At 38.0% G+C, this 17,002-nt stretch overlaps 4 protein-coding genes across 4 annotated transcripts; all 4 read right to left on the reverse strand.

Moving 5' to 3' along the window:
* Nucleotides 1-4,735: 4,735 nt before the first annotated feature.
* Nucleotides 4,736-7,327, reverse strand: LOC141898945 (uncharacterized). Its single transcript, XM_074785098.1, has 4 exons — nucleotides 7,304-7,327; nucleotides 5,642-6,109; nucleotides 4,983-5,156; nucleotides 4,736-4,875 (listed from the first exon to the last, which is right to left on the reverse strand). The coding sequence occupies exons 1-4, from the start codon at nucleotides 7,311-7,313 to the stop codon at nucleotides 4,736-4,738; spliced, it is 792 nt and encodes a 263-aa protein (XP_074641199.1). The 5' UTR covers nucleotides 7,314-7,327.
* Nucleotides 7,328-9,314: 1,987 nt separating this feature from the next.
* On the reverse strand, nucleotides 9,315-10,802 carry LOC141898946 (uncharacterized). The gene has a single exon (XM_074785099.1). The coding sequence runs from the start codon at nucleotides 10,800-10,802 to the stop codon at nucleotides 9,315-9,317; it is 1,488 nt and encodes a 495-aa protein (XP_074641200.1).
* Nucleotides 10,803-13,299: 2,497 nt separating this feature from the next.
* LOC141898947 (uncharacterized) lies at nucleotides 13,300-14,229 on the reverse strand. The gene has a single exon (XM_074785100.1). The coding sequence runs from the start codon at nucleotides 14,227-14,229 to the stop codon at nucleotides 13,300-13,302; it is 930 nt and encodes a 309-aa protein (XP_074641201.1).
* Nucleotides 14,230-14,242: 13 nt separating this feature from the next.
* Nucleotides 14,243-16,387, reverse strand: LOC141898948 (uncharacterized). The gene has a single exon (XM_074785101.1). The coding sequence runs from the start codon at nucleotides 16,385-16,387 to the stop codon at nucleotides 14,243-14,245; it is 2,145 nt and encodes a 714-aa protein (XP_074641202.1).
* Between the last annotated feature and the right edge of the window lie 615 nt (nucleotides 16,388-17,002).

The raw sequence follows: 17,002 nt of genomic DNA on the forward strand, positions 1-17,002 counted from the left end.
AACATGAATCATGGTTTAAAATATACGCATTATTTGGTTTAAATGATGACAACTTATATCTGATTTTTTCTTCTTCAAATGAAATAGTTTGTTGACCTTCTTCCAAGCGTTTAACAACCTGAGCGAGAGGATTTTTTGCTGATCGTACCATTCTTTTCAATGTTTTCATGTAATTTTCAAATGGAAATGCACTGAAATTGTCTAAGCAGCCAAATTCTATAACATCTTCACAAAGATGAAGAAGGCAGTGCACATTGTAAATTAGAAATTCTTCTCCATAGAGTAAGCGAGCTTGTTTAACGAAGTATACAAGGAGTTCTTTGGCATAATTCATATGTTGTTGTCGCTAGTTGTGGCGAAACAAGAAGACGCATAGCTACCACTAAGCACAGGAAGTGGTCATACATTTCACTAGGGAGTACTCCTTTCAAAACAAGTGGCCCTGTATATAGTAGCAATTGTCTGAATTCTGTAGCTTTCCACCGATCAACTTCTAACAAACTTCTTGTTTTTCTCGAAAAATATTTAGGTACTGATCCTTTCAATTCTTTCAATTTACCACTTATGATGCTGACTTGTTGTTGTGACAATTTAGTTCGATGTTTTGCACGCATCCAAAATAATAACAGTTTTTTCATAACTCCAAGGCAAGTCTGGTGCATATAGTCAACCGGAAAACATTTAACTAAATCAATATTTGGCAACTGACAAAATGGGGTCACTACGTGGTGATGTTCAGGCTGTGTCTGGTTGCGGAAAGTTTCATCACTTCGCAGATTCAAATCGTCAATATCTTAGTATGTTACTCTGCCAATATAAAATCCTTTTTGGTCACACTGGTCACACCCATAGTACCCTGAAAACTGTTTTATTCCTTTCACAAGGGCTTTAGCAGGAGCATCACATATTACTGATGTAACTTTTAACTTCAAATTTTTCTCTTTATAAATGAATCCGTCATTCTGAAGAATTTCTAGCTCATTGACGACATCTCATTGACGAAATCTAGATCAGATGGTTTGGATCCACATGCAATTGACAATGGAAAAACACATTTTTGTTCAAAATTGACAATTGCACAAAGTACAGGCCAGAAACTCAAATTACTGCTCTTAAACAAGGGTAATCCATCAATGTTTAGTTGAATCTCTACCACTGAATTTAAATCATCTAATATCTGATTGGGACATCGATCAAGTACTTTTTCAATCTGTTTTAAGATACCGAAATTGTAGATATGCATCCCAGAATGTTGTGTCACTGTAACTGAACGACTAGTATTCAAAAGAGTTTGTGCACAACCAGGTAGATTAGGATGTCTCTTTTTCAAAACCTTCAAAAGTCCATCAACAGCATTTTGTTTGATAGAAAAATTATTGGCCCAATCAATAAGTTCATCATGCAGGGAATCATCATCGTTATCAGAATCGGATGAAGACTCAAGGCCTACATCATCAGAATCATTTCCATCATTCTCTAAATCTGTCAAATAATTGTGATCAAAATTTTCATCGCTTTCAAAATTTTCATTTTGTGCCGGCTCGTGATCTCCTAGATTTAATATTTCATCAACTTGTAAATCCCGATTTCTATTGACTATCGCATCTCGATCCCTGTTTTGACGCAACCTAATCAGAGTACGATTTGCCCGCATCCATCTTTGACGTTAAGAGGTTCTATCATTCTCCATTTTTGATATAATTTACTTTACTTAAATGAGTATCCAGCAAGGTTTTCAAAGTAGCCAAAACACAGGTTTTCAGAATAAAAATCTATATAAGAAAAAGTAAAAGAAAACGAAATTAAACATCAGTCGAAATATGAAAGCTCTACAAATCTGGCTTTTGCAGCCATCTTGGATGACAATTATAAGGTGCGTTCACACGGCATTATTTAGACCAGTCCAAATTTGGACCAATGTAGTGTAGACCAGACCAATTCTGGTCCAACCAATTTAGACCGGTCTAATTTGGCACGGACTGAAAGAGCAAACCAAATTTTGGACCGGACTAAAGCTGAATGTGTGGACAGGTACCAGGTCCAGTCTAAATCGTACTCTGCGGTATGAATTCAATTGTATTAAAAATTGATAAAGTTTATCTGTAACTTATAAATTAAAAATTAAATAAGCTCTTTAAAAAAATCAAGAAAGTTAAGGCCAGTTCACATGACCTTATTTAGACCGGTCCAATTTAGACAGAAACAAGCATTCACACGGGCAAAAATTCTGTTCCAAATTGGTCCGGTCCATCTTAGACCAGTCTAATTTGGGTCGACCTAAAAGAGCCAACCAGGTCCGGTCCAAATTTTGGAACGGACTAAGTCTGTGTGTGTGTGGACAGAAACTGGTACCGGTTCCAGTCTAAATCGTACTCTGCGGTATGAGTTCAGTTGTATTAGACTCGTCACCAATTATCGTCATCAAGCTGATTAATATAGTTTTTACATTTCATACAACTTCTTCCTAAAAATTCATGTGTATGCTAACAGATTATTATCTATCTTAATATCTAGTATTGGAGTTGTATAGGCTAAGGGATCATTCATTTATTACGTACGCATAAAATTGGAATTTTTCAACCCCCCTCCCCCTCTGTATGCAATATCAGCCATTTTTTTACATACATTAAGCATTACAGTACGCAATTGCACTGACCCCTCCTACCTCGCCTAATGCTATGTAATAAATGAATGATCCCTTATGCGTTTTAATTGTTCTGGACCCGGTTCCACAGTTCTTGATTAACTTTTAACTCAGAGTTAAATTCCCTAACTCAGAGTTAAAAGTAACTCGGAGTTAAATCCGGTTCCACAGTTGTGAGTTAAATTTAACTCTAGAGTCAAATTCCTTAACTCAGGGTGAAATTCTAACTCTGGGTCAGACCTGAATTAAAATGCTTAACTCAGAGTTTAAAATGGCGGCATTCTACTTATTAGCGGGTGGAGAAGCCAAGAATAAAGAATATCGAAGGATTACAAATCAACTCGAAATCACGGATGTTGAATGCCATAATAGATATCGCTTTACAAGAACAGGTGTGCAGAGAATCGTTGAAATATGTAGACCATTGATGGCAGAAAAAACGTGCAATCGTGGATTGCCTTTGACTGTCGAACTGCAAGTTCATATGGCACTTCGATTTTATGCCAGTGGCTCATTTTTGGAGGTAATCGGAGATAGTTTTGGTGTATCGAAATCAACAGTTTCGAGATCTGTTACTCGTGTAACCGACGCACTTTGCTCGAAGAAAGCAGATTTTATCAAGTTTCCGAGAGGCCCAGCAGAACTGGCAAAAACGAAATCTGATTTTTATGAAGTCGGAAATTTCCCCGGTGTTATTGGTTGTGTTGATGGAACACATATACGTATTCAAGCTCCAAGAAATGAAATTGAAAGAGACTTTGTGAACTGAAAAAGTTTTCATTCGATAAATGCACAGGGTGTGTGTAATGCCGATGGTAAGTTCAAGGCCGGAAATTAACAGGATACTGTCCGATTTGGCAATGTTCTGCGCGTAGTGACTTTTTTTCTTTTCAATGCAGTGTACCATCTAAGTAATTTGTCAGAAACAAATGCAAACCCCTCGCTTAGGGAGATTCTCACTGGTGAGAATCAAAAAAATTTAACTTACCAGTACGGTGCCGGCCCTTGATCCTTGTTTGTGATGTATCATTATTCCCATAAAAACATAAAAAGTTCCCTGCTTCTATCCATCATTGCATGCAGGACCGTTTACAGAGTCGAAATGAAGCAATCTAGCGTAGGCCCTGGGCCAAATGCTCATGGATCAATATTTATAAGTACTTATTATCAATATTTTAGTTACATGATTCTTCAACCCCCATGCTGTGTGTATGCGCGTATGCCCTCTCCCTCTTGCTTAGAGAAAATCTTACGTATAGAAACTGACAAGACAAAAAGAACATATTGTTTGTAACATTTAAATTTACCCATTGGAATAAAAATCGCAACTTCCAAGGAAAAGGTCTTATTTTCAAACTTGCACGAGCAGCAAGGCTGTATGCTGTTATTTGGACTTTAATTTAAAATCGAAAATAATTTCAACAAAACTAATTGTTCTGTCAATAGATTCTTTTTATTTCAGGATTGTTCGTTGATTTTGTCGCCCGTTGGCCTGGCAGCTGCCATGATAGTTTCATCTTTAGATCGTCAAGTCTCGGAAGGTGAGCAATGCCCCCAGTACATAACAGAATCCTGCGTCAAAATGTATGTGCACATATATTCATGATTTGATTTTAAGGTTCTTAGATGAAAACCCATGCAGTGGATACCTGCTGGGAGATAGCGGCTACGCGTTGAAGCGATATCTGCTAACTCCGTATGGCAATCCTATAGGTCAACCGCAGGAAAATTACAATAGATCGCACAAGAGGACACGATGCGCCATAGAAAGATCATTTGGTTGGCTGAAACGCAGATTTCACTGTCTACATGGAGAATTACGCCTGGATCCACGCAAGGCATGCCGAGCCGAGTCATAACAGCCTGTGCTATACTACACAACTTAGCAATTCTCATGAAAGAACCAGTTTTTGATGACAATGATATTGTATATGACGAGGAGGAACCGCTGCAGTCAATAAACGAACCCGAAGATCTACATGGAGCACACATGAGACGATACGTAACAAACACCTTTTTGATTGAATTTCGAGATCTGTACTCTAAAATTGAAACAATCTATAAATAATACAACGACATAAACAATCTTCTTTACTCTTCCTTCTCTAGTTTTTTAATTTTCAGTTCCAGGAGTCGCATTTCCATTTCAACTTTTTTTGCTTTTACTTTCATGTAGTTCACCTGCTCATTGAGAAGATCCTGTTGTGTATAGCGCCTCTTCTTGGCTTTCTCTAAAATATAGATGTTTTCATGTGTGATGGATGTTCTATATATGACGTATCGAATAATAGATTATTTTTTATTTGGCATTTAATTCGTTACCCAGATTTATACGTACCGGTATTTGGAATTGTTCCAATATTATCGGAAGTGCTTATATCTTGAACATGCATCTCAGAAACGTTGGTTTCAGTTGCCGGTAATGGCAAAAATGATTCGGTGACTTCGTATACGGTCCCGTCATCCCCCATTAGAGTAATCGGGTTCGACGGTAACGTCTCAATCTTTGATACTAAAATTTAACAGAAAAAAGTGATTGATTAATCAATACGTCATAATTTAAAATGCTCCCGACTGTTGTTCAAAATTGGGATTCGAACCTAACGAGTCCACGTCTATGACGGTGCATAAATTAGCCGGACATGAGCCATTTTTTCTGCACATGGTGTCTGCTAAACTATCGTTTTTAAGCCGAAATGTGCGGAAAATAATCGCAGCACGAGACCAACTGGATTATCAGAATGATGGGATTTATATGTGCATTAATTTGCAACGCTGGGTCTGTGATGTAACTGCCAAGCCGTAACATGTAAGTTTTATAATCTTATATTTTCTTGGATTCGGTTCCAGGAAGATATTTAGACGCCATTGCGCATGTGTGTCAAAGGTCAAAATGTAGCACGTCATCAAGCTATCATTTGACGATATGCTGTTGGGTGAAAGCAAAGTTAAAAACAAAAATGATTGACCCTGTCAGTGAATAAAGATATATATTACCTTCTGGACTTAGTGACATGATTATGGGAGGATCTAAGTCAAGTGTTGCATCTATTCCGACCCAAGCTTCTCTGTTTTCGTTAGCGCTTATAATTTTCTCCATAGTCTCGTCGACGTTCTTTATCAAATTTTCCGGTGGTGGCCCCCCTCCAGTTTTGTGTGCTAGTTTCCTTCTTTCCGAATTCATACACTTTGCTTTAGCGCTCATGTTTTTCCATTTGAATTTAAGTTCATCTGGTTTTCTCACACAGTGCCCTAGGCTGTTTACTGCACTAGCCACCTCTCCCCATTTCTTCGCTTTCAGCTTGTTTGTGACATCGTTATTCAACTTTGAAAATAACACATCACCATTTTTCATTACAACGTCAGTGAGAACGGCCATCTCGTCTTTAGTAAAGTTAGGACTTCTTTTTTTAAGCTGTTTTTCGTTGCTGCACGTTGCCATTTTGAGAATTACCAATTCAAACTCTGAATTAAGATGGTTACTATGGAGATATGACTTTGACTCTGAGTTAGTAAACTCTGAGTTAAATGAGAACTGTGGAACGCAAAACTAACTCGGAGTCAGCTAACTCAGAGTTAGTTTCTGACCCTGAGTTAAAAACTAACTCTGAGTCAGATTTAATCAAGAACTGTGGAACCGGATCCTGGAAATTACCTAGAATTTATCATAGATTGATGTGTCCGGATATATGATAAACTGTAATCATCAAAATTGTCCAAATAAAAAACTGCCGGGACTCATAAATGTATTATTTAGATATAAATGTCGGGGTACAATACTAATAGCGACATCTTGCAGGCCCAGTCATAATCTGCAGCCAATTTAACTTTGCGTGCATGAATGCACACTGAGATTTCGTCCAGTCCAAATCCGCACCCGGTCCAGTTCAAATTTGGACAGGACCTGGTGCGGACCATTCCCTTCAGACCAGTCTAACTAGTTGTCATGTGAAGGCGGATTATGTCTGGACATTAAGGAGTTTTTTATTGGCTAGATACATAGACTGGTGGCCGCTTAGTGGAACCTGTCCGGCCAAGAAATCTTGCAAGCAAGGATGCACTTATACTGGTTTGCAATTATATATTATCAATATCTAATCCATTTCCAATGAGACAGTGGCAAGCGAGGATTTAGCGATAATCTGCCAGGTTTCGCTAGTGGCACTGGGTTACCGCGCTTCAATATCCTTCTACATTTCAATTTAAATCGGGTCAACTTTTTTATCAGTAGGCCTAAATCAATTTTCAGTGAAATCAATACAATACACTGAATGAGAAAGAGAATCTTATAGGCCTATGTATCTGATGACTCGTTTGATAATTTTCGGATTTGGAAGGAAGCCAAAATATCAAGTTCAAATTTCATTGAAAATGATATTATTTTCACTAATAACCCAGTGTTTTGTAGCGCCATCTGGTGTTGCCGGTATCCCATTAGTTCCATGAAACAGGTACCGGTACTGTTTGAGTTGAACTGAGTTTGAACTGGTAAAATTTGGTGAATAGTAGGCCTACTAGTAGGCCTAGCTGAATTCAAACTGCATTATCCCCATAACTGAATGTAACGCGGTTGTTTCAGTGGCACTGTGTCTGAATCACTGCCAATGCCTTTTTCTAAATATTACAACTGCATTTCGCGAAAACTTTAATTTCACTCACGAATGATCATTCTCCAGATTGATAGGCTAATCGCAAAGAGCGCCATGCATACCATACCGGGCAGATGGACCGGACATATTGAAACTGGGACTACGGACCGGACTTCACCAATCATCTATTATGATTTGAATTTAATGCGACTTTCTTAACACTCGGGCTGATATGAATTTTCTTGACTTCAGAATTTTTTCTTTTATATCTCTATTTTGCTGATCATATGATAAAAACCGAACTTTCATAATTGATGACGACGCCCATTAATCTAAATTCTATTCCTTATAACTGCACTCCTGAGCAACTGTGCCTATAGCTTGCAACTGATGATAGGCCTATATATTATGAATAAATAATTACGCTTAAGTTAAAGTTTTCATTCATTCATGGAGCTTGCACTGTCTCTGTTGAATGGACTGGTGGAGGAGAAAGGGAACCCACGGCCAAACGAATTCATTGTTCTCTTTATAAAGAAAATTTCATTGTTATTAAACCTATATAGCCATGATGTGGGCTCACTGAATAAACTATAATAGATAATTCATCGGCTGAATGCATAGGGCCTATATTTTATCAACCACACAACAGTCCGCTGCCAACGATTCGAATTCGGTGAATTTGAATTCACCTTTGACTTCGTACGCCGACATCAATTTAATATTAAATTCGGGAAGAAAACGCTAAGATCAACAAACGACCACACAACGATATTTCAGATATCAGTAAATAATGAATCAATCAGTTTATTCTTACCTTTAAAAACACAATTCGAATGATTGACGATCCGATTCAATTCGATTATTTAATCTGAGTTAGAGCTTGCAGGAACGCTGCTGTACGAACACAAAGAATTACGGCTGTATCAGAATGCCCACGCTTCCAGCACGCGTGCGCACAAGTGGCACTCGGAAAAGATGCGCGGATCAGGTTCGAATCCCACGAATATCAACTTTTTAAAAGTCTTTTTTTTTACCGAATCTAAGAATGTATTCTACATTAGAATTGTTCACAAGAAAATATTCTCAATAAGATTAATGCCTTTTAAAACAAGTTTTGGATAATGTTTCTGTATCGGAATAAAGCAACGTTTCTTATACGTTTTACATAAACGTGTTCTAAATGTTTTTCTTAAAACGTTTTTGAAACGTTGAATTATAACTATTCATTTTCAAATAACCAAGTTTTGTCTGTAAAATAGTATTATAATACTTAAAAGTATGTAATTTTGATATTTTCATTGGTATGTATCATAAAAACAGAAAGTTCAAATTGTTGAACGTTTTTAAAATGTTTCTAAAACGTTCCAATAAAACGAAACCAAATCGAAACCAAAACGAAACGTTTCGGAAACGTTTTGTGTTTGCTGGGTTCTTAGGCCTTAGGCCTACAGCTTTCTCTATTGGTTAGCGTTGTGATCACTCAAAATTAACCATAAGTTTGAATTCTCACTGATCTACTACATCTCTAAAACAAAAATATATTTCATATCAGGCAATTATAGCTTTGATCTGTGGTCAGTGGACAGCAGCTACGAAACATTTAAAACTACTACATTATCATTCCATCTATTCATGTATATATAATATGATATCTTCTTTGTTCAGTTTAAAAGTCTTGGTCGTAAAAGTTTGACAAGTCTCGCATGTTGGTACCGATACGCACGTTCACGCGAGTGAAATGTGCACGTTACAGGCTCAAATGCGCACGTTACAATTACAAATGGAAACGCTGTTCGTTCAAAACCCTACGAAAAAAAAATCTTATGCATTTCAGCGGAATTTCAAAGTTAGCTCGCTACCTACAACAAAAATCGGACAAGACTTTTTCAAGCGACAAATTTAAATGTAAGAGCTAATGTCTATTTATTAATGGATGAGACCTGTTTTTCTGGGATATTTTGCTTACTTTTTGGGATACATACCTCATTTATGTCTTACCATGTCCACCTTGCCATGGAGCTAATTCTGTGATATATCTCCAGGATATACCATTGTTTGACGCATAATTTATGACATCATTATTGGTCATCAAAGATCTCCATACTAGTTGTAGAACACGATCTCCTAGTTTTAACTGGGACGCATTGTCTGATAGAATTTCTTCTGGTTTCCCTCGTATAGCAACAAATCTTCTTACAGCTAGGAGGAATTCCTGAGTTCATCACTACTTCTAGATGTACAGCTCTGACTGATAAGCATGTAAATAGACATAACCATATCTTCTTCACCTCACTACCCTCCTTCACATTAAAATGACCCATGTAATCGAGACCAACGTAGGTGAACGGTAGAGATCTCATCAGTCTGTTTGCCGGTAGTGGAGGCATCGATGGTAATTCATACGGTCCGCCTTCTAACAAACGACATACATTACAATCGTTCAGTACTCTTCTAACCACATCTCGGCCTCGAGGAATCCAGTATTCTTTTCTGACTTCAGCAAGTGTCTGAGCAGTACCAGAATGTAGTTGTTTGCAATGACCGTGATACACTACAAGATTAGTGTAATGGTTCTTAGTAGGCAGTAACTTAGGTTGACCTCCGGGCAACTTCAAGTTAGAAACACGTCCATAGCATCTCAAAATTCCATTTTTGTCCAACTGTAGACCCAAATCGGTTTTCAACTTATTTTTCAAATTTTTCTGTACTGCATTGATGACTTCAGGGAATGCCGATTTCTGGATAAACTTATCCCATCTCAGTTTGGCTTCTTCAATCAAATGTATGTTCAAACATTCTTCACCGACATGTTCTTTTTTCATCATCTTAAACAGTTTCAGAATCCATGCTGTTACTCTGAGTAACTTTATAAAGGAGGAGAATTTCTTCATATTCACTTCACATGGACCAATAAACTCAACGCTCAGGAGAGGGGTGCCCTCCCCAGCCACCAATTCTCCTTCTATTTCTTTAGTAAGAATCATTTCTTGCTCATGTACTTCATCGGCAGATTTATTCCATACCGGCCATTTATTTTCTTTCATAACAAATTCTGGACCATTCCACCAGATTTTTCTATTCATTTCTTCAACAGTGCATGGTCGAGTCGCAATATCTGCTGGATTTGATGCGCTTTCGACATAGTGCCACTGTACAGCTTGGTGTTTTCTAATTTCTTTCAGACGATTTTCGATGAAGACAGGCTGTTTCTTCCTCGACTTGATCCAATTCAACACACACTGTGAATCCGTCCACAAATGAGTTTCATCTATTAGGGTTGGTAGTTCGTTCGTCACATAATTTAAACATCTCACGCCAATCAGCACAGCCATTAGTTCCATTCTTGGAATGGTACAACCTTTTTTCGGAGCTAACCTCGATTTGGCAAATATCAGATTGACTTTCTGTTCAGTAAAACTCTCAACCTTCAGGTATACAAGTGTTGAATAAGCTCTATCTGACGCATCACAGAAACATAACAGTAGGTACCTCAATGGATCTTTAACTCCCACATATCTGGGTACCCTCACAGTAGAAATCAAGTCTAATTGCCTTTCAATCCTCATCCACAAAGATCTCTGTTCTTCAGTCAAATCATCATCCCAACCTTTTTCTTTCAACCATAACTCTTGAATCAACAATTTTCCTCCAAGAATCACTGGGGAAAATAGTCCAAGCGGATCAAAATGAGATGACAATCTCCGGTTCCTGAACTTCGCTGAAAAAGCTGAATCACTGAAACGCTGAAACGCTGAAATAAAAACGCTGAAATTTCAGGGAATTTCCGAAAAACGCCGAAATTTCAGGGAATTCCCGAAAAACGCTGAAATCGTGCTAGGTACCGACAATACACGTTTTGAAATATTTTCCGGGCCGGTGTCCGCTGCTGAGTCCTGAACCGTGTTTTAGTCTCTACCTTCGGTTACAGAGACATGCATGGACAGTATGTGTGGAGTATACTTCTAGAGGGCCACTTGTTGGACAAATTAATTCGCTTGAAATCCGGATTTTTAATGCATACAGGCAGCATAATGAGGAAAACCCATTCACAAACCGTGCAAGCTACCTTAAACACTATGCTCAATATTCCCTGCAAGACGCAAAATATCTTATTTGAACGTTCATGTATAAAACATGGAGCAACTTTTCTTTTGTCAACACGTTGATGGGCGACGAACTATGTCACTATGGTATTCTCTGAAGGAGGTAAATTAAATTTGACAGCTAGTTATATAAATGATGCAGCTTTTGGACAAAAGGGATCTAACTAAATTTCTTTTTAATTCACTGTGGAATGGAATGGAATGGATTGACGCCAATGGCATGCAGTAGGCCCCTACATATGGGTCATACTGATTAGCGTCAACCAATTAATCTAAATCGGGCTAACCATTCAACAACTGTGAATAATTTATTTGCTGTGGCGTGATAATAATTAGTTTTTTTGAAGAAATGACATACCAACTGTTAGAAAAATGTACCGATTCTTATTTTTAGACTACTACTGAATCTATAAAAGGAGGAGTCATAGACAAAGTTGATTTGCTTAGCTGGTGACACTTCTTGTCAAGTACATCATCTCAAGTACTGGGTGTTTTGTAAGTTTAATTTCAGTATTTATTTACTAAGTGCTGTTCTCTCGGACCTCAGTGCTTTCAAACTAGGCCCACCCCATAGGCTATATAGTCCAGGGTGCATTAGCCACTATTCTTTTATATCCGACTAAAATTCACCTTTTTCTATTTTTAGATTCAGGCTTAGAATGTGCAAATTTTTTGAGATACTGAGAAATCAGATGGCACCAGTAAACTTCAACTGCGAAATTTGCAGCAGGATAGCTGAACGACACAATTTTTAAAAATAAAATGGCTATTCGAATGCTATTTCAATAATAACTTAATTCAACCAGAGAGAAATAAGTCAATTGCGGATGTACAGTACACCCACTTTTCTTCCCTGTTTCCTGGTACCAAATTTTTAGTCTTAAGCTAAGCGATATTCTAAGGTATACTAGTGGATTTCATTAGAATATGAAGCAATGGAACCAGAATTCTAGCCAGAGTTAAGCGAACTATTGATTCTGATATAATGTAAGAACTGATTTCCTTTGTATACTCTTGCAGAATGTGTTATGTTTTATTTCAAGCTGTTAAATAATATAGTTAGACAAATGTCCAATTATTGGATCTTTCTTGTTGACTCGTTTAATTTTGTGAGTTAAGAGTTCCAGTCAATCCACAATGTGCAGTGCCTAGCCTTCATCTACACTAAAGCCAAGCCTGTGTATGGGAAAAAAATATCGTTCGACTCCTATAGGCCAGACACATCAAAGCATGCAATACATTGCAGATAGTAGTCTCCGGCAAGTCGAAAGAGAAAGTAAACCAGGTTTTACCCCGTACCCTACCCGGGAACAAAGACACTTAAAGATTCCTTCCTCCTTGTAGAAATTGTAGAAATATGGCACCCAATTGTAGCAATGCTAAGTACAGTATACTATGACGGTTGAACCTTTATTAACGAATTTCAATGACACCGAAAATAGAATCAAAATAATCATTAGTTCCATGCTAGCACTTAATTTGGGTTATCAGGTTCAGCCTAACTGTACTTTCATTCAGCTACTACTTGTATGAGACTTGGCAATGATAAGTTGCAAGAAATCACCAAACATAAGAAAAAATATTGTCAATTAATATTACTGTGATTAAGAATTTATTCAAATGAAGTGATAACTTCATTGTTAGATCGTACCGGTATATGCACATAAAACTATGGCAAAAAAACACATCTAACAATCCACGCGATCGATCAAGTCGATCAGAACGACGACCTTAAGGCATGTCTCTGTAACCGAAGGTAGAGCATAAAACACGGTTCAGGACTCGTCAGCGGACACCGGCCCGGAAAACATTTCAAAACGTGTATTGTCGGTACCTAGCACGATTTCAGCGTTTTTCGGGAATTCCCTGAAATTTCGGCGTTTTTCGGAAATTCCCTGAAATTTCAGCGTTTTTATTTCAGCGTTTCAGCTTTTCAGTGTTTCAGCTTTTTCAGCGAAGTTCAGGAACCGGACAATCTCATCAATATTTGACGTTTGGTATTTACAATATCTCTTTCTTTCATTTCTTTTTTCATGGATGGGATACTGAGTTCATCTCGTTTTCTATCCCATGTTACACCAAGGACCTTCATAACCACATCATTCTGTTCATGATCCTCCTTGAGTACGTTCTTCATAAATTCACTATCATTTGATGCATAACATCTCAGATTCATTCCCATCTGATTACAACTTTTCTTCGATTCTTCAAAGAATGTCTCTTTTCCACTGTCGATACTAACAACCATGTTGTCGACATACATATTTTTTCGCATTTTTTCTGCTACAGCACTATTCTCAGTTCGTAAGTGATGATCAATTACAGCTGATAATAGGAATGGGCTTGAAATAACACCGAATGGTACTCTACAGAAGCTGTATGTCTGTATGTTTTCTGCTACACATGGTCCATCCACATCTTTCAGCCAAAGGAATCTTGTCACGTCACGCTGACTTTCATGCAGTGAGATTTGTAGGAAGGCTTTTTCAACATCAGCCACAATTGCCACTTTATGAATCCTAAATCTCATCAGTAGACCACATAAGTCAGACAGTAACACAGGACCGCGGTACAGACATTCATTTAAACTCTTGTTCTCTCTTGTCCTCTTACACGACGCATCAAAAACGACTCGCACTTTAGTTGTCGTCTTCTGAGGTGTCATCACCGCATGATGTGGGATGTAGTGTATTTGGTTGTCTGTTGGTTTATCTTTAACCTTTTCGATGATATTCTTTTTTTCCTGATCTTCAAATATGGCTTGATATTGAGTCAGAAAATCTTTTGATGCACTCAGTTTCTTCATCAGTGATTTCAGTCTGTAGAAGGCGATATCCTTATTCTCTGGTAAATTCAACCATGAGTCTTCGATCCATGGCCACTGAACCATGTAACGACCATCTTCAAAACTTAAAATTGGCTTGAAATTTTTCTAACGACTTGTCGTCACTAGATATCTTTATTTCTTCAGTTATACCAATTGCATCCAAGTCCCACAATCTTTCCACATGAGGGTTGGTGGCTGCCAATGCCATATCAGCCTTGGTATAAGAATGGAGGTTCGCAACCTCCTCCTCAGCATATGTCAAGATTAGCATACCAGGGTTTTGTTTCACATCTATCGCACTTTCACTTACTGATCTTCCTGTCAATAACCACCCCAATTTAGATTCAACCAAGAACAAGTTTTCTTCTACCTGTATCTTCCTCTGTTGTACCAGGTTCAAATAATAATCGTTACCAACCAACAAATCTACTTCAAATGTTTTTTGAGTCTTTGGTAAAGTATCAGCCAGTGACATCTCTTGGTCTGACAATATGACTTCTATTCTCTCTATCGTCTCAGGTCGAACGGGATTTTGATGAAGTTTACCCGTTATCATGGGTATTATGGTAATATGTAACGTCATCAAGCTACCATCATTCAGTCTAATTTGCAAATATGATAACTTCCCATTGAGATATTTTGGTGTATTCGACCCAAACGTGTTGACAGGAATGTATTCTATTGCATACCAAGACAGCTTCAAACTTTTTGCTTTCAAGCTAGACATATACGTCCGATAGCTTCCAGTGTCGAATACTAGTCGACCATCAACTTTGTTTTTGGTTACCGGATTCATCATGGATACCGTGGCTGTCTGCATACATACAAGTGGTCTGCCTACACCTGTAGCTACCATACTGAAATTCATTGTCAACATCCCGGATTCAGCTTCAGCTCCCCGTAGACTTGAACTCTGAATCGATTCAGCTACGCTACCACTAGCTGACGTAAACAAATTCGGACAAATGCTACGATGATGGTCTTTCCTCACACCACAGTGTGCGCATAACCGGTTTACCATAGGCCTACATCTATCTTTTCTGTGACCCTTTTTCAGGCAAATATGGCAAACAGCCTTCAATTTCTTCTTCCGACCTTCAATTGTTGAAAATTTCGTGCACTCATCCGACCAATGGGAGTCAGTACAATAGAAACAGCGTGGAGAGTAACCACCGATGGCGCCTGTGGCAGCTAACGTAGCCGACGGTGTATGTTGTCTTTTCTGATAATTGGTGAACTTGAAATTCGATCTCTGGTATTGGTGCTCATTGGGTTTAACCCTGCCAGTTGAACCATCATTCTGGTTCCTCTCCGCAACTTCTCGTGCCGAGATAAAATTATCGAGTGATTCTCGAAGTGACTTCACCGTCCACTTTTCGTCTTTTTCTTTCTGGATTTCAATTGTTACCAAACATGCTTTGGGTAATTTGGACATGATAATCGATACGAAGACACTTTGATTAACGTCTTGTTTTAAGACCTCTAATGACCGTAAATGTCTCTCAATATTGTCAAGAGGTTGACGTAGTTTTGCCGTTTGATTTGTTGACACTGGTAACTCGATGAGATTTACATAGTGCGCATTTATTAGCACTTGGGTATCCCCAAATCTTTCACAAAGCAGTTTAACTGCGACTTCATAATTGGCATTGGAGATCGTCAGACCAGCAATAGCATCTAGGGCTTCTCCAGTCAACAAACTTTTCAAGTATGTCATCTTCTCCACATCGGATAGGTTTTCATTTTTATGTATCGATGTCTCAAAATGATCCCAAAATTCTTGATACTGCATGATATCGCCCGAAAATTTAGCAATACTCAATTTGGGCAGACTGACAGATGTACTTTTTTCTTTACTAGTTGACGCCTTCTTCATACCAGTACTGTCTTCCGCTACCGTCAATTGAGCCATGGCTTCCGTTGCCATAGCAATTATATCAGTGTCTTCCTCGTCGAAAGACGCCATAACTTTTTCTTCCTTCTTTCTTTCAGTATCCTCAACGATTGAATCAACAAACTCTGCCAATTCATCCAGGGCTCTTTCAAATTTTGAAAGATAATTTCCTATTAATATTTTGAGTGTGGCAACTTTTTTCCGTAGCTCACTCACGTCATCCTTTTTCGCTTCAGCTTCAGCCAACAACGACCTCTTTTTTTCAACCTCTTTTTCTATGAGGTTCATATACCTTGTACGACTACCTTTCTTAGAAGAGACAGACATCTTTCTTTCTTTTTTCTCTTTTTTTTCTTTATTTTTTTATTTTTTTTTTACCTCTACACTTTCACAGTGGGACGGGAGGATGTTGTACAGACCAACTCGAAAAAACTCACCACGTGCACGTGTTCATTTTTCCCTCTCAATTTCTTCGAATTCTGGTGTTCAATTTCTCTAACACCACTATCAATACTTAGTTCCCGGGTTTCGGCACCATAATTATGTCTTGAATTCCATCCTTGTCCCTTCGGTTGAGCCGAGAAGTAACTTTTTAACGACCAGTTTTTCTAGTTTTCCTGACTTTTTATTTATTCTTTACACTTCCGGTTCTGGCAAGTGAGCATTCACAGATTTTTTCCTATAGATGGCAGCAGTAGCCAAGGTTACAATACAGAGTGTTTCATAACAAATGTTACACCAAAAATTGAACACAAATAAACAAACATATCGATGCCACTGCAATCAATCAATGACGTCGTTAATAATACTGATCAATAATAAAAAATATATTCGCACTTCGCGACAAGGCATGGTAACAATGTTCAAATCCAAGAAATTTCACAAAATGGAGGATTTTCTCTCTCATTCAACTGGACTTAAGGAGTCTTTTTGCCAATCCAT

The sequence above is a fragment of the Tubulanus polymorphus genome, chromosome 2, assembly GCF_964204645.1.
Source record: "Tubulanus polymorphus chromosome 2, tnTubPoly1.2, whole genome shotgun sequence".
In the NCBI taxonomy this organism is placed as follows: Eukaryota; Metazoa; Nemertea; class Palaeonemertea; order Tubulaniformes; family Tubulanidae; genus Tubulanus; species Tubulanus polymorphus.